Source organism: Psittacula echo (genome assembly GCF_963264785.1).
Source record: "Psittacula echo genome assembly, chromosome: 22".
NCBI classification, from domain to species: Eukaryota; Metazoa; Chordata; class Aves; order Psittaciformes; family Psittacidae; genus Psittacula; species Psittacula echo.
Window position 1 is genome coordinate 6,150,713 of NC_137758.1, and position 17,747 is coordinate 6,168,459.

Below are 17,747 nucleotides of genomic sequence, written 5' to 3' on the forward strand. Positions count from 1 at the left end.
AGCAGCTCCACAAGGCCCTCTTGGTTTAAGGGGATGTTTGGAGGGCCTATTCCTGTGTTTCCAATGCAGGCTGGGATTTAGCACAGGGCTGGAGCAGCCGGGGGTCTCTCCAGGCTGGGAGCAGAAAGTGGGGCTGCAGCATGGCCCCGCTCTGCGTCACAGCTCCCCATAGCCGTGGGCTCCTTCCCTTGGGTTCTGGCTTTGCCATGCAGAGAACAAGTCCTCATGGGCCCAGTGGCTGTTGGTGACGCTGCCATCACCCAGGCTTCACGAAGGCCTCCCCAGCTCTCACCCAGCTCCCGAGGTGACTCACGGCTGTGAAAGCTGGGGGAGGACGACCAAAAGCTGCTGCTGGGCTCTGAGAAGGCAGCTGGGACCAGCCCCTTCTGCCCAGCATCGATGTGGCTGCTCCTTTGCTGCTGCCACCTCCTGGGTTTCCCCCAGGCGCTGGTGCCCTGCGCATCCTCCATGGGAGATGTGGGATGGGTGGGGGCAGGAGGAGGTGCTCACCCAGTGGGTGCTGGGCTCACAGCCATTGCTCACTCTGGTTGAGGCTCCGTCTGTGCTGCGCTGCTGTTCCTATTGCCAAACCCAGGGGCCCTTTACAGCAGACAAAATGCATTTCCAGCTCAATCCCACTCCACCATCTTCAGCCAAGGTCTCCAGCAAGGAGGAGCTGGCCAAGGGTCAGCAACCATCAGTTTCCCCCGGACAGGACTGAGCTGGGGTCCATGGCCGAGCGCCGGGCAGGCACCAAGAGCCGGCGGCTGGGCTCCAGCCGACGCAAGGGCTTCGGTGAGGCACCAACAGCAGCCCCCAGCCCCGGCAAGGAGCCACCGTGGGCAGCAGAAATAGTGCAGAGGGTGCAGGAGCTCCTCAGGGAGCAGGACAAGGAGCAGGCGGGGGTTGTCACCCGCTCAGACATACAGGTAAGGGATGGGGATGTCTCCTCGGGTCAGATGCTGCTGGGGCAGGTGGAGAATGGGTGCTGGGAGGGGTGTTCTGCTGATCTGCTTTGTTCTTAGCAATTGCAGGAGGAAGATCTCCCATGCAGCAGGGAGGAGCTGGAGCTCGTCTTCGATGGGCTGGATGCTGCCGGCACCGGGCAGCTGAGAACTGAGGAATTCACTTTTGGATTCTGTAAGTGCCGGCACGACGCCTCCAAGCTGATCCTGGACACGGCCCTGGTGCTTTCCCAGGAGATATCTGAAACACTGCCCTTGCTGGGTGGCAGAGGATGCCCCCAAAGTTGTCCGCACGTCCAGGTCTCATCCCATGGCTCCGCTGGTGGGAGGTCCTCTTGTGCCAGAATGGTTTCATCGAAGCCATGGGGTGGAAGTGTTGGGTTTTGGGCTTTGCTGTCACCCTGGCCTGGCACTGAGGGTTTGGGATCTCTGTTGACAGGGCAGTTCCTGAGCTCCCAGAAAGCTGCCAGGGACCATCGCCGGCGGAAAACAGCATCCCGGAGAGTCCCCATGGTCCTTCCCAGCCCGGCGCTGGAGGAGGTGGACAGTGAGGAGCGGAGGCAGTTCTCTGCCTTTATGGACCAGTTGGGCACAGACAGCATCTCTGAGGAGTAAGCCGCCCTGTTTAGCACCCATGGGTGTCCTGCTGGGATGGGGTAGACAGGGAAAGGCTTGGGCAGGAGTGAGAGAGTGAGCCCAGAAATGACTTGGAGGTGCCTTTGGCCCCAGCACAGGTTCATGGTCACCCCAGTGCTCATCTGTGCCCCAAGACCAAGCATCCTCAACAGTGTGAGCTAAATCATAGAATCAGATTGGAAAAGCCCTTTCAGCTCATCCAGTGCAACCTCCACCTCAGCACTGCCAAGGCCACCCCTAACCCATGGCACTGAGGCCTCGTCTCCACGGCTGTGAACCCTTGCAGGGACGGTGACTGCAGCCCTGCCCTGGGCAGCCTGTGCCAATGCCTGAGCACCCTCTGGGGCAGGAATTGTTCCTCAGCTCCATCTAAACCTGCCCTGGTGCAGCTCGAGGCCGGTTCCTCTTGTCCCATCCCTTGTTCCTTGGGAGCAGAGCCCAGCCCCTCCTGGCTCCATCCTCCTCTCAGGCACTTGTAGGCAGCCATCAGGTCCCCCCTGAGCCTTCTCTTCTCCAGACTGAACCCCCCAGGTCCCTCAGCCCTTCCCCATCACACTGTGCTCCAGGCCCTGCACCAGCTCCATGCCCTTCTCTGGCCCCGCTCCAGCCCCTCAATGTCTCTCTTGCAGTGAGGGGCCCAGAGCTGAACACAGGATTCGAGGTGCGTCCTCACCAGTGCCCAGTGCAGGGGGACTCAGCACCCCACATGGTGACCCAGGGCCCCATAGCTGGCCTGGTTTGGGGGGGTTTTGAGGCAGTTTCACACAAAACACCCTTCTCCCTGCAGACAGGGGATCTGGGAGCTCTGGCGGCAGCTCCAGCAGGATGAACCCCGGCTCCTGGACAGCCCGGAGGACTTTGTGGCCAAGATGAGGCACCGCATCCAGGAAGTGAGGAGCAAGAAGGAGGCTTTGGAGGAGACCCTGAACAAGTGAGTCAGCCCTGGGCAGTGGAGAGGGGTGGAACGGGAAGGATGGGGCCACCCAAGGAGGAAGAAACCTGGGTGTTCGCGACAGCTCCATCAGCGGCTGGAGCAGAGGTTTCACAGGGAGCTGCCGTTTGGGGTCGGGCTCCACACATGGGATGGCCAAAGCGCTGCAATCAGCCTGCGGGGCTCATCCTTGCTGGGAGAGCCCCTCCGGGCAAACCCTGCTGCAGCCTGCGGGCAATGTGGGGGCCCAGGGGCCTGCACCCCCAGCATCAGGGTCTCATCGCCCAGCCCTTGGCCTCGCTGTCCCCGGCAGGCGCGTGGCCGAGCACGGCAAGGAGGTGCAGCGGCTCTGTGGGGCTCTGGAGCAGCGGATCCAGCGGGAGCAGCAGCGGCTGGAGCAGGAGGTGGGTCCCCGGCTGCTCCGCTCCCCTCACTGCCCACCCCAGGAGGAGCCCAGCTCCCCCATGGCAGCTCCCAGGCGGGTCAGTGGGTGCTAATGTCCTTGCTGCCGTCCCAGAGCATGGCCCGGAGCCCCCAGCGTGCTGCAGAGCTCCAGCGGATGCTGGATGCCAGCGAGAAGGAGGTGCAGTGCCTGGTCACAGCGCAGCTGGAGGTGAGCCGGCCCCAACTCCCGGTCCCCCTTCATGCGTACGGGGTCTCTGGGCTGGGCTGCAGCAGCAGCGCTGTGCTATAGAGCTGAGCCCAGTCTGTCCCCACCAGCTCCTGCTGCAATTGTCACATAGAACCTCCATCACCACTCCTGCCACCCCTATCCCCACGCTCCCCTCCATCCCCAAAGGACCCAGTCTGGGTTTCCCCCCCACGGCCCCAGATCTAGAGGAGCTGGGTGTCCATCAGTTCCCTTTCTGCACGGGGGTCCAGGCAGGTCTCAGTGTCCTTGTTGCCATCCCACAGCTGGAGACACGGTGCCACAGCCTCCACAGCACCGGGAACGGGCAGCTGGAGGAGAGCAAGCGAGTGCTGGAGCAGCACCTTCAGCACCTCCACCAGCAGCTCCAGCAGACCCATGGGTGCCTGCGAGCAGCGAGGGCTGCGGTGGCTTGGGAGCACGTGGAGGAGCCCGGGTGAGTGGCTGAGTGGCCATCATGTCCCTCTGCCCGCATGTGGTTTCCTCCTGGGAGCTGCTGAGGTTTGATGGGTCTGAGGCATCACAGAGCTTCGGTGGTCTCCACAGTGCAGAGTAGAATCACAGTATCATAGAATCAACCAGGTTTGAAAAGACCTTTAGGATCTTCAAGTCCAGTCGTTCCCCAGATCACCACTAAATCATGTCACTGGGGGCCTCATCTACGTGGTTTGTGAATACTCAGTCACAGCTTGGTTCAAAAAGCATCAGTAAAAAGCCAGGACTATCAGCAGCATGTCTCTTTGAGGGCAGTGCCAGCAGAGATGGGGATGTCCCTACTCAGAAACACCCAACCAGCACTGATCCAAAAGCTGTCCTGCTACAGCCCAACACCGCTTGTGGGGCTGAGGACAGCCTGGGGCAGGGGTGGATGCGGTGGAAAGGATGCAACTGCCATTTTGACCCCCGTGCTCTGTGTTTGCAGGGACAGAGCAGTGGCAGAGCTGCCCAGCGAGACACCCACGTCCCCACAGGTACTTCAGTTGGGATTTGGGGTCTTCAGTGGGGATGGGATGAGGTGTTAATGCTCCAGAGCAGTGTGCTGTTAGGTTTGGGACCATTGGGAAGCCCAAGAGCACAGGGTGCTTCAGCAGCAGGAGCAGTGCCTCCCCTAAAAGCTTTCTCACTGGGTCAGTATGGTGCCATAGAGATGTGTGGGAAGGGAGGGGGGGAAAGCACCCCCAAGATTTCTTGTGGGTACATCTCGATGCCTGCTGGAGAGCTTGGCATCGTTTCAGGTGGATACACTCCCTCATCAAGCACTTTCCCCTCTTCTTCCCACCTTTTACCACAGATGAGTCCGGAGTTGAGCAAGAAGTACCGCTCCGAGATGCGGACCAAGCGGGGGTCCCAGAGCAGCGAGCTCAAAGCCAAGAGCACCCACCAAGTGTAAGGGGTCCTGGGTAACGCCTGCTGCTTCAGCTTGTGCCCCCGAGGTCTGCAAGTCCTCCTCCCGCCCCAGGCAAACACCATGTTTGGTCCTTTCAGTGTTCCTTTCCCTCTCACCCATCTGGAGATCAGGTCCCTTCATAGAACCCCAGCCTGGTTTGTGTTGGAAGGGACCTTAAAGCTCCTCCAGCTCCAACCCCTGCCACGGGCAGGGACCCCTTCCACTGGAGCAGCTTGCTCCAAGCCCCTGTGTCCAACCTGGCCTTGAACACTGCCAGGGATGGGGCAGCCACAGCTTCTCTGGGCACCCTGGGCCAGCGCCTCAGCACCCTCACAGGGAAGAGCTTCTGCCTAAGAGCTCAGCTCAGTCTCCCCTCTGGCAGGTTAAAGCCATTCCCCTTGGCCTGTCCCTACAGGCCCTTGTCCCAAGCCCCTCTCCAGGTTTCCTGCAGCCCCTTTAGGCACTGGAGCTGCTCTCAGATCTCCCCTTCAGGAGCCTTCTCTTCTCCAGGCTGCCCCAGCCCAGCTCTCTCAGCCTGGCTCCAGAGCAGAGCTGCTCCAGCCCTCGCAGCATCAAGTGAGCTAACCCCAACTTGTCACCTTGCATCACTCCCTTGGCCTAGGCACTTGCTGTATCTGGCTGAAAGTTTTCTTTTCATCTCCAGTAATGTGAACATGGAGCCCGGGAAGGGGCACGCTCACTTCCCAGACAGGATAATGGCCATGGATTTGGCTCCCTTTCCCCTGTCCCCATCGCTGCCTGTGCAAACTTCCAGTATCCCCAGGGGGTCAATAAAACTGGGTCTGGAGAGGGATGGGGTGAGGTGGCAGAGCAGAGACCCCCTGGTACTGGCCCAGGAGGACAGGAGGAAGCTGGGGACTGAGCTGATCCTTTCCATTTTCCGCCCTTTCCAGGGTTTGGGAACTGCTGCCTGCAGAAATAAGCATTGTGGGACCCCCGCAGGGAGCGAGCTCTGTGGAAGAGGACCCCTTCCCAGAATCTCCGAAAGAGGAACGCTTCTCTGACCAGAGCTCTTTGCTAAGAGAGATGGATGATGCAACAGCAGCTCTGAGCAAACAGCTGAAGCCACAGGCACCAGGTGCACCCCCTGCACCAGCAAACACTGCACTTCACCCCCAGAATGATGCTGAGCCCCAAATTGGGCTGGAGGAAGCCACAGTACATGGAACAACCCCCAGGGTGCAACAAGAGACCCTCTCTGGTCATACTGGTCACAAGCTGCTTGAAGAAGACACAGAAGAAGGACCAGGCACAGCTCCAGATGTGCCACAGGCTGGTGCGTCCATGGGAGCCGGGCACCACAGTGCTCAGGAGCCAGAGCAGGGAGAGGAGGAACAAAGGATGTTATTCCTGCAAGGAAAGGGTGGTGGTATGAAGGAGGCGATGCTAAAGGTGGCAGAGCATCTCCAGGGAGCACTGGGAGAGAACACGGAGGCAGGAGAGCAGGTGCTGATGGAGGTGGAGGGAGCAGGATGGATGCAGGAAAAAACAAACTGGGAAAAGGCACAGCTCCTGCGAGAAGCTGAGGAAGTGGCATTAAGGCAGGGAGAAAACCTGGAGGCAGGTCTGGGGTCAGCAGAGGCTGGGGAGGCAGGGCTGGTTGTGCGACAGTGCCTTGGCATGGATGAGCTTCACCCAGCTGCAGCTCAGCCGCTGGGCACGGGGCTGGGGGAAGAGGCTCAGCCACCACTGGGGCTCTCCAAGGGACTGGAAATGAAGCCAGGAGAGCTCCTGGAGCCAGAGCCACCACCCCAGGGTGAGGCACGAATAGGAGCAGCCCAGGGGCACAGTGTCCTTCCCGAGGTGACTGCAGCTCCTGGGCCCGGGATGCTGGAGGAAGATCCTGTCAGTGCAGAGGTGAAGCTCCAGGGAGAGACCTTGGGTGCTGAGGTGCTGCCAGCCCAAGCTCAGCATGGAGCTGGAACTGAGGAAAGGGAGCTGGGAGTAACAGAGGGTGAGTCTGCAAGGGGAGATGCAGAGCAGGGCAGGAGTGTCGGTGCAGAGGTGCCGGTACCAGGGGTGCTGCCGCCTGAGGATGTGCAGGAAGGGGGAGCAGGAACAGATGTGCCACTGCTGGAGGTGCAGAGCAGCAGAGCCAATGTGCAGCTGCTGGCAGAGGTGGAGGCAGCTCTGCAGCCATGGGTTGAGGCTGGCTCCCTGGGGACAAAGCAGGGAGGGAGCGTGGCTCCAGATGTGCAGCCACTGGAGGAGGGTGATCGACCAGAGCTAGGGCTGGGGGAGGACATGGGTGCTGCTGTGGTGCACAGTGAGGGTCCTTCTCCAGCAGAAATATCTCTGAGGAGCCCAGACCTGTGTGGCCTCTTCCCAGTTAAGGCTCAGGCACTGGAAATGGTGGAGGCAAAGGGCTCCTGGCCAGATATTCAGCTACATAGGGGTTCCAGTCCAGAAACACCCCAGGGAGAGGAAGGTCATACAGTGGTACATCTCCAGGAGGAGGATGAGGATGGTGCACAAGAGCAGAATGAGCATGGGCTGCCACAGGAGCCTGTACTTGATCCACAGGGAGCAGGACTTGGGCAGGGAGAGTGGCCTGCTGCAGGCGTGCAGCCACAAGAGGATGCTGAAAGCCTGGGCAGGCTGGAGGACCAGAGCATTGATGCAAGTGTGCAGATGCTTGCAGAGATGGATGAGGTCAAAGTGACCCCAGGCTGGAACACTGAAGGAGATCTGCAGCTCCTGAGTGAGGTCAGCTCCCTGGGTACAGAGCAGGGAGGGAGCGTGGTTCCAAGTGTGCAACCTCTGGATCAGGTCGGTAAAGCAGTGTTAGTGGATTTGGAGGCAGAGGATGCCCAGGCAGACATGGAGCTGCGTGGGAGCCTCAGCCCAGAAGCTCCATGGGGAGCAAAGGGTGGAACAGCTGCTGAGCTCGAGGAGAAGGATGAGGATGGTGCACAAGAGCAGGGTGAGTGTGTGCTGCTGCGGGAGCCTGTGCTTGATCCGCAGGGAGCAGGACTTGAGCAGGGAGAAGCGGCTGCTGCGGGCCTGAAGCCACGGCAGGAAGCTGAAAGCCTGGACAGGCTGGAGGACCAGAACATTGGTGCAAACGTGCAGGCACTTGCAGTGGTGGAGAAACTCAAAGTGACCCCAGGAGGGAGCACAGAGGCAGATCTGGAGCTCCTGAGTGAGGTCAGCTCCCTGGATACAGAGCAGGGAGGGAGCATGGCTCCAGATGTGCAACCTCTGGATCAGGTCGATAAAGCGGAGTTAGTGGAAATGGAGGCAGAGGATTCCACAGCTAATGTAGAGCTGCGTGGGGGTCCTAGTATTGAAACCCTCCATGGAGGTGAACACCATGCAGCCTTGCAGCTTGTGGAGGAGGATGAGGATGGGGAAGAGGGGCAGAGTGAGCGTGGGCTGCCACACGAGCCTGTGCTTCACCCCAATGGAGTGGCCGTCAGGCAGGGAGAGGGGGCTGCTGCAGGCGTGCTGCCGTGGGGGGAGGCTGAAAGCCTGGACAGCCTGGAGGACCAGAGCACTGATGCAAGTGTGCAGATGCTTGCAGAGATGGATGAGGTCAAAGTGATCCCAGGAGGCAGCACAGAGGCAGATCTGCAGGTCTGGAGCGAGATCAGCTCCCCAGGGACAGAGCAGGGAGGGAGCCTATCTCCAGATGTGCCAGATGTGCAAACCCTGGATCAGGCTGACAAAGCAGAGTTAGTGGAAATGGAGGCAGAGGACTGGGCAGACATGGAGCTGCATGGGGGTCATAACCCAGAAACAGCCCAGGGAGGAGGGGGGCATGCAGCCCTACATCACTTGGAGGAGGATGACGATAGGGCACAAGAGCAGGGTAAGAGTGGGCTGCCACAGGAGCCTGTGCTTCACCCCCATGGGGTGAGGCAGGGAGAGGGGGCTGGTGCGGGTGTGCAGCCCCGTGCAGAGGCTGTAATCCTGGACACACTGCAGGCTCAGAGCACTGCTGCCAATGTGCAGCCTCTTGCAGAGGTAGATGAGCTTGAACTGACCCCAGAGGCAGATCAGCAGCTCCTGAGTGAGGTCAGCTCCCTGGATACAGAGCAGGGAGGGAGCATGGCTCCAGATGTGCAACCTCTGGATCAGGTCGATAAAGCAGAGTTAGTGGAAACGGAGGCAGGGGGCTGGGCAGGCATGGAGCTGCATGGGGGTCATAGCCCAGAAACACCCCAGGGAGGGGGGGACCATGCAGCCATGCAGCTTGTGGAGGAGGATGAGAATGGGGAAGAAGGGCAGGGTGAACACGGGCTGCAACAGGAGTCTGTGCTTGATCCGCAGGGAGCAGGATTTGGACAGGGAGAGGAGGCTGCTGCGGGTGTGCAGGCACAGGACAAGGCTGTAATCCCAGACAGGCTGGAGGCCCAGAGCACTGATACGAGTGTGCAGCCACTGACAGGGCCAGAGGAGCTCAGATCAAGCTCAGGAGGGAGCCCAGAGGCAAATGTGGGTGCAGCTGGGATGCGGGAGGGGGAGCAGAGCCACACTCCAGGCTCAGATGTAGCTCACATGGCAGAAGGGTGCAGGGAAGCTTCCGGTGTTCATGTGTCCCCTCCAGCTGAGGCCACTTCGTGTCCTGAGTGTGCCGCTGCTCCCAAGGCTCCTGGTGTGGAAGCAAAGCTGGGAGCACTCACTGGTCCTGATGGCCAGATCCTGGAGGATACCCAGACACTGGAATTACCACAGGGAGAGAGGGCTGCTGCAGAGGGGAGACCTCTGGATGGAGCTCAAGGTCTGGAAGTGGGGCAGGGAGAGAGGCTGGAGGCAGGGGTGAGGAGTTCAGTGGAAACTCAGGCTCTAGGGCTAAAGCAGGGCCATGATGATGGTGCACCTGCACCAGCCTTCGCAGTCTCCGAGGTGCCATTACAGATCAGCACACTAAAGCTGGAAGCAATGATGCAGGAGGGTGTTCTCGTTCCAGATGTGCGGCCGTTAGGTGCTTCAGGACAGGCAGCCCAAAGCGAGCTCCAGGAGCAGGTCTCAGCACAGGCAGAGAAGCCACCACATGCAACGGAAACAGAGAAGGCAGCTGCTGGACCTGCTGAGCTTCCAAAACAAGAGGTGGCAACACCATCACCCCTTCACACAAGGGTCCTACAGGAAGAAGATGCTGGGAATGATGAGTTGGGGATGGTCCTTGGAGGCAGCTCACTGGGGGATGCAGCCAGCATGCAACCTCATAAGCAGTCCTTGGGAGAACAGAGCAAAGACCTCGATGTTGATCAATGGAAGAAGCAAGAGGTTGGAAGGAAAATGAGCCAGGAGGGCGAGCCAAGTCCAGGAGAGCCAGGGACTGTCACTGCAGATGGGGCAGGAGCTGCCCCAAGGGGTTCTCCTAAAGCCCCCCTGGACCCAGATCACCTCTACAACGTGCTGTTTGTCGGGGACTCCCATGTGGGCAAAACATCGTTCCTGTACCGGCTGCACGCCGACACCTTCAACCCTCACCTCACTGCCACTGTAGGTAGGTCTCCTCCAGCTTCTCTCCAGCACAGCTCTGCACCCGCTTGGGTCTCCGTTGCAATTCCCTTTCCTCCACCCCACAAGCTCCTGGTGATCATTACAGGCATGTTACAGCTCACATCAGGTGTGCTACACAACCTGTCACCAAGGACCAAATAGGAGTGCTGACTTAACACACCTGAATGCTCTGCAGCAGGCGATGCTGGTCCTTGTTGCTCACTCTAGGGCACCAATGTCCCTAGGGCACCAATGTCTCTAGGGCACTGATGTCACAGAATCACAGAACATTAGGAATTGGAAGGGACCTCAAAAGATCATCTAGTCCAATCCCCCTGCCGTAGCAGGAACACCTAGATGAGGTTACATAGGAATGTGTCCAGGCGGGTTTTGAATGTCTCCACAGAAGGAGACTCCACAACCCCCCTGGGCAGCCTGTTCCAGTGTTCCGTCACCCTCACTGAGAAGAAGTTTCTTCTCAAGTTTAAGTGGAACCTCTTGTGTTCCAGTTTGAGCCCGCTACCCCTTGTCCTACCATTGGTTGTCACTGAGAAGAGCCTGGCTCCATCCTCGTGACACTCCCCCTTTATATATTTATATACACTAATAAGGTCACCCCTCAGTCTCCTCTTTTCCAAACTAAAGAGACCCAGCTCCTCATAAGGGAGATGCTCCACTCCCTTAACCATCTTTGTCGCCCTGCGTTGGACTCTCTCCAGCAGTTCCCTGTCCTTCTTGAACTGAGGGGACCAGAACTGGACACAATATTCCAGATGTGGTCTCACCAGGGCAGAGTAGAGAGGAAGGAGAACCTCTCTTGACCTACTGACCACCCCCCTTCTAATACACCCTAGGATGCCATTGGCCTTCCTGGCCACAAGGGCACAATGCTGGCTCATGGTCATCCTCCTGTCAACCAGGACCCCCAGGTCCCTTTCCCCTTCAGTGCTCTCTAATAGGTTATTCCCCAACCTGTACTGGAACCTGGGGTTGTTCCTACCCAGATGTAACACTCTACACTTCCCCTTGTTATATTTCATCACATTTTTCACAGCCCAACTCTCCAGCCAGTCCATGTCCCTAGTGCTCTTCTCTCTGCTTGGCCTTCTATCTCTATTCTCCCCTCTTAACCAGCCTGGTTTTATTCATCATGAGAACAGAGAGCTTCCCCAAACCCCGGCCATTAAAGATCTAAAAGCCAGAGGTTCATTTGAGACCAGCCCCCTTGTGCTGCAACCTCAGGTCATACCTGCACCATGTGCCTTTTCCATCCATCTCCTGCCACAGAGATGAATTCTATAGTACGGAGATATCCCTTTTTATGTCTTCTAGGACTGGATTATCAGGTGAAAAACTTTGTCGTGGACAACAAGCGCTTTGCTCTACGCCTGTGGGACTCAGCTGGTCAAGAAAGGTGAGTGCTGAGCTGTCTGCTTACAGAGAGCAACCTCTGGTGCTCCTTATTCTGGTAGTTTGGAGGATATGGATGTTCTTGGCTTTGCTAAGCAAAGGAGGGTTGTTTAAGGACAGACTCTGTACAGTATGTGGTCTGATAGAGCATAATAAAGGAAGTAATTAAGATAAAAATAAGCATCAGGCTGCTCGTGCTGCCTCTACAATCAGTATAGGAGCAAAATCTGGGTTTGCTTTTTAATACACATGCTTTCCCACCGGGATTCCATATTTCTTCTAGGGAAAACCTCCTCAGACCATATCAATGACCATTTAAAATGCACGCAGGTACCACAGCATCACCAAGCAGTTCTTCCGGAAGGCGGATGGGGTTGTGCTGATGTACGATATCACATCCGAGTATTCCTTCTTGGATGTGCAGTACTGGCTGAGCTGCATCCAGGTGGGTGAAGCAGGAAAACCTCATCCTGTCCCCAAGGTCTTGGAACTGGAGGTGACTCTGAGATCAGTGTTTTCTCCCCTTGACCTCTGCCACTGGTTAGAGATGGGCATCTTGGGGTGACCAAACCCTTTGTAAAGAGCATTCTGCTTTGGTTTTGATTAAAAATAGTTTTTCTTGGAGGATTTAAATTCAGATAGTGACAATTTCACATTTTCCACATTTGTTTCCTGGGGTAATTTGTTAATAGCAACATGATGATAATGATCAACTTCAATTCAAAAGCACTGCAGAGGATTGAAAGGGATTTTGATAACACTTATAAATCAAGAATAGTCCCCTTTGAGTCCTGGGAAATGGGAGGTAACTCGTGTCTTACTAAAAACTGCTTGTCAGAGATTTCCAGTCAAGTGCAAATTCAGTGTTTAAAAACACTGAACAAAACAGGATGTCACCTTGCTCAGCGCCTGTAAATCCCAGCCAGAGCATCTCTGGAGGGTTCCTGAAGTTGAACACAAAGTGAACTCACTGTGAGAGGAGCTCATCCAATGCTCTGCCCTTTAATAGACCAGGTTAGATGATTTAATGGCAAAAATAAAATCCCTCTCATAAATGCTGTTAAACTCATTCAAGAATTTAAGGTTTTGGTATTGGCCCAAATCTGTGGGCATCCTTCACAGTGCTCCAGGATGTGTCTGGACAGTGTGGCTGGCTGTGATCCAAGGGAGGTTGAGATGTGCTCCTGATCCTACCCTCTTTAATTGCCAGGAAGGAGCAGAAGATGGAGTTGCTATTCTGCTTCTTGGGAACAAAACTGACTGTGCTGCAGAGAGACAGGTCCCTATGGAGCAGGGGGAACGCCTGGCCAAGGTAGGTGCATGGCCCTGCTAAAGCATGTGTCCACCCAGGTTAGGCAAGGACAGCTAAGGGTGGATTCCACCAGCCTGGGGACACAGAGAAAGGCTAAAGTCTTTGACTTACCCTTTGCGCATTGGTGGTCATCAAAGTGATCTCTGAACCCATCTTCCGACCTTCCCTGCCTTGCTTTCTCTTTGTCATCTTAGTTTTGACTCAGCACCACCCCAGTAAAACTTATCCAGCTTATGGAGCTGGATCTATAAATCAAAACGTTTTCATCTCTGCTTCTCTTTGCTATGAAGTGTCACAGATCTTCCCAGCATCAGAGAAATTATAAAACCACCAAATTATTCTGGTTTAATGATACTGAAATGCTTAAAGTACAATTAATCTCTTCTGATGTAGATGGCCAATGGAAAACTAGGTGAGAACAATCTCACCCTTACCAACTTAAATTTTATGGGATTTGGGCCAGTATCCAGTGACCAGTTCTCATAGAATCCCAGCCTGGTTTGGGCTGGAAGGGACCTTAGAGCTCCTCCACTTCCAACCCCTGCCACGGGCAGGGACCCCTTCCACTGGAGCAGCTTGCTCCAAGCCCCTGTGTCCAACCTGGCCTTGAACACTGCCAGGGATGGGGCAGCCACAGCTTCTCTGGGCACCCTGGGCCAGCGCTCAGCACCCTCACAGGGGAGAATTTACAGATTTCACAAATGGAGACAGTAGCACAAGGGATAGATGCTTTTTCTTCCCCAAAGCAGTCACTGGCAGGCACAAAAGACCTGGGAATATGCAGTTACATCTCTGTATTTGCTCCACGAACCAGAGGGTATCACATCACATTCTGTCTGCCTTTTCCTTGGTATTAGAAGTTGGTGTTGCAGCTACCAGAAAAGCTGGATTTCACCCTCATATTCCTGTAAATAAGATACTGAGTAATTTGTTTCCTTGAGTCCCTCCTGTCTCCCCTGTGACTGTCCTGTGGCTATTTACTCATTTACTCCCATATTAAGCTATTCAGCTGCAAGAATATTACATTTCTATGTGTGCTCTGTGTCTTCCAGGAGCATCAACTCCTGTTTTACGAATGCAGTGCTGCCTCCGGCCACAACATCTCCGAGTCCATGGTCAGCTTGATCAGGTGAGGTGTGTGCTTGGATTTTGCCAGCTCTCCTGACTTTAATGGGCTCCCTTGCTACTTTTTTAACTCCAAATGCTGGTGTGTTTGTGTCACCGGAGGCTCCATGTGCCCAAATACCAGGGAAAATTCAGAACAGCATGTGCATGGCTGTGATGAGCTGGAGGTAAGTGCTGAAAGATGTGTCCTGAATTAATAAGAGATCAATAAAACCCTTTTCAGGATGCTGCTGATTTCTCTCTTGGTTGACAGACAATAAATTCTGTCTGTGACTTGATTTAGGGTGGCATTTTTAGCAGAGTCCATGGTTCTCAAATCATGTTGAGCTGGAAGGCTCCTACCTCCTTTCATTTGTGCTGAGCCCCCCTTGACAATGCTCGTCAAGGCAAATAGCACAGAAATACAAAATATGGAGGAAACACCTGGCTAATTTCCTTCCTTTTCTCCCAGGTTGCTCAAAGGTAATGAGGATAAACTGAAAAATAAGGCAGAAGAGGTTCCAAAGCTACCCCAGAAGAAAAAGAGCTGCTGCTGGTGATGGAGAGATGCCCCCACTATGATCTGAAACTGCAGTGACAGACAGAAAAGCATAAAAATAGCCTTCAGACACCATCTCTGCTCTCCATGTGTCTGCCTGGCCTCATGTCCCTCAGATGCTGAGAGCAAAAGTCGCTGTGGAGGAGTGGCTGTCACCCGGCCCCTTCCCTGCTCATCTCCTGCCACCACCGTAGAGGACAGGAGCCCTTGTAAATACTTGTTGGGAAACTTTACCGCTTTGTTTTGGAGACAAAAAATGGGCTATGGAAAGAGGCAGAATAGGAAATTAGATGGATCCGAGATGCTGGAATGATATTGGAAGCAGCAGGGAGCAAAACCGAGTTTTGGGATGAAAGACACGAACACCAGGAGTCACCTGGTCAGCTGGTGTGTAAAACAGGGGGTTTAGGGCTGTTGGTGCTGCTGTGTGGTGGTGCCTTTTCCTCTGGCTTTGCAATCTGATCTGGAACAATGAAATATGCAATATATCCTAAATGCATTTTTAACTCCCTGCAGTTAGGCAAGGTAAAGTTAAGTTTTTCTCTTTCCGGGTTTATTGTGCCAGTGCACAGTAATGGCTCTTGACAGAAAACTGCTAAAAACAAATGTAAAACCTCCAAGAACACGTCCAGGATAACACAAAGAGCACTGGGGTGGTGGGATGCATGAGCAGGTAAATGCTTGCAGGAGCTCTTTTCATTGCATTGCCCCCAGAGCACATATTTGCACAGGGTGAGGAGGGCAGAGCAAGCTGCTGCACCCTGCCCTTCTGCACTGGGGTGGCTTCTGTATGAAGTACTGAATTGGGATGAAAAAGAAAAACCAGTTTGAAAAACCTAAACAAGCACATTTCAAGGGGGTTTTAATTATTTTTCTTGCTACAGCTTCATGCAGAGAACTGCATTTTTTTGCAGAGAAAGACATAGAGACTGAATAAATTAAATGACAATTGTTGTGTTTTAGTGGTTTTCTGTGTTACAGGTGTTGCCTTGTCCTCCAGCAAGGAGACGTATTTAAAGACTGTGCTTTTATCCAGATTTGGGGGAAATAGTTCTGCTCAGATGGGTTTGCCTTTCGTTGACGTTACTATCTATATGTACATTATGGCAGAGCAGCATAGCAGCCAGTTTCTGCTTTATAACAATACAGTGACAACAAGTGTTGGTTTCCTAATAACACTATATGCTAAAGAAAAGGATATCATTCTGCATGTTTCTGACTCTGTTATAGCTCAGCTTTCCTAGGAAACAAGGCTTAAGAGCTCCTGCTGCCCGTGTGTTTGTACCTGTTGGTACAAAAGTTCCTGGTGGGGAGCAATTGCAAAGCTCTGAGATGTTGTGACTTGTGTGAATAAAGGCCTGAGTAACTGAGACTAATTAATACCCCCATTGATGGAAAAATTGCAGTTTAAGGTTAGTCTCTATCAAGACAAAATGTCCATGGGAGAGACCTGCAGGGCACAGAGCCGGGTAAGAGCAGACCTTCCCAGTTCTGCTGCACACAGAATTACCTCTTCAAAATGGGCCAGCTCTCTGTGATACCCAAAAGTGCTCAGTGGAAACGATGCTGATTTCTAGATGGAGATGGACCAAGCTCATGCTTGGAAAGATCAGGGTTATGAGCTTCTCCAGGTAGGGTACAACTTTACAGCGATGCAGGAACTGATGAATCATTTCGAGACGAGTTATCTCTTCTGCTTGCCTCATCTCAGTGTTACCTCTGTACTACTGAAGCTCCCATCCCATCCCCTAAATGTCTTCCCTCAGTTGCTCCTACCAAAAGCCATCCTCCCCTGGCCCTGTTGTTGAAAGATGGTCTTTTCTTAAAGCAAGATATTTACACCAATGTTCCGTATCAGTCTTTACCATATTTCATTATTGAAATATTTTACTGATGGGGCAGTGGGAGCAGCCTGAAGACCACAGCTCCTCAGGAAGAGTTCCTCAGCTGACAGCTGTGCCTGGGTTCAGTATCTGGGGTATCTTACTGGCTTTTTTTTTACTGGTGTTTGGGCTCGTCTTCAACATTTCTGCTTTTCTGGTTTGTCTTTAAATAATATAACTCCAAGCACACTTTGCCAAGGCTGAATTCAAACAGTCCCAGACTGGTTTGGGTTGGAAGGGACCTTAAAGCTCCTCCAGCTCCAACCCCTGCCACAGGCAGGGACCCCTTCCACTGGAGCAGCTTGCTCCAAGCCCCTGTGTCCAACCTGGCCTTGAACACTGCCAGGGATGGGGCAGCCACAGCTTCTCTGGGCACCCTGGGCCAGCGCCTCAGCACCCTCACAGGGAAGAGCTTCTGCCTAAGAGCTCAGCTCAGTCTCCCTTGTCTCAGCCTGGTTCTCCCATTAGATGGCAGCAAATGCAGCAACACCTTCCAACTGCAACGTTGCTTCTGCAAAGGAAGAAACCAGGAGCTTGGAAAGGACCCAAGAGAGAGATCTGCAAACAAAAGCTTCCCAGAAGAGCAGACAGAAAGAAACGTCTGTCTAATTCCACTAGAAATTACGGACTGAGTTTGTGCCCAAAGCATAAACCACGTGTTACTCCACTCCAAACCTCCCCTCCGAACCTGGAAATGGATTTTTCATTGCTAGGTTGAGAGAAATGTGAGGAAGGCGATAAAGGATGTTGGGAAGTATGGCCAGGGCGTTGCATTTGAAAGCGTCTTTCACCTTTAATAATTTATAATCCCTGTAAACTTTCCCACTCCAGAATCCAATGGACCGCTCCTTTGCAAGCTGTTAAATGCATGCATGAGTGTTTGGAGGAAGATCAAGGGCTGAGATATTAATAGCAAGAGGGAAATGCATATTTGTTTGGACCACAGGAATCCTGGTTTAAAATCGGGCTGTTTCCCTTCGAGCCATTTGTAATTCCTTGAGGCACTCCACAGGAATTAGAGGAGCTGCCCCAACCAAACCCAGATTGCAGAAGATCTCGGGTACCAGCCCAAGCTCAGCGGGTGTTTGCCACCATCTCACTTGGATGCTTCCACTGAAAGCAGAGAACCCAGACGAGCTCTTGATAAGTCAGAACAAATCATCGGCCAAAGCTTCCAGTGTCCCAGCCACTGGGTTTTGGGCCTCACCCAACAGCGTCTCCCTGAATTTCACCCCATTCCCCTTGAAAGGCAGGAAAATCAGGATGCGGACAGCATCGCGCTTCCCGCGCTGGGATGGACAGGGCAGGAAGTTCAAACCTGATCAGAAGAAGTACTTTTTCTCGCAGTGTTTAATTCAACTGCAGGATTCATCACTGCAGGAAGTTGTTGAGGCCAAGAACTTAAACAAGGCTCAAAAGGGACGGGGGAGATACCAGAA

The 17,747-nt window shown here is 54.3% G+C and overlaps 1 protein-coding gene across 2 annotated transcripts; it reads left to right on the forward strand.

Moving 5' to 3' along the window:
* Positions 1 to 647: 647 nt before the first annotated feature.
* Positions 648 to 15,544, forward strand: RAB44 (RAB44, member RAS oncogene family; the record flags this gene model as incomplete). Of its 2 annotated transcripts, none has more annotated exons than XR_013958369.1 (15): positions 648 to 929; positions 1,026 to 1,140; positions 1,405 to 1,576; positions 2,389 to 2,532; positions 2,846 to 2,936; positions 3,050 to 3,145; positions 3,448 to 3,617; positions 4,104 to 4,152; positions 4,473 to 4,567; positions 5,483 to 10,044; positions 11,373 to 11,454; positions 11,781 to 11,895; positions 12,661 to 12,762; positions 13,815 to 14,054; positions 14,339 to 14,392. XR_013958369.1 is itself a non-coding variant. In XM_080633175.1 (15 exons), 15 exons carry the CDS (start codon positions 732 to 734, stop codon positions 14,424 to 14,426), a joined length of 6,156 nt encoding a protein of 2,051 aa, XP_080489301.1. In that variant the 3' UTR covers positions 14,427 to 15,544. The 2 variants fall into 2 exon arrangements, 1 of the variants encoding a protein (XP_080489301.1); XM_080633175.1 differs by having other exon boundaries at positions 732 to 929; positions 13,815 to 13,891; positions 14,339 to 15,544.
* Positions 15,545 to 17,747: the final 2,203 nt, after the last annotated feature.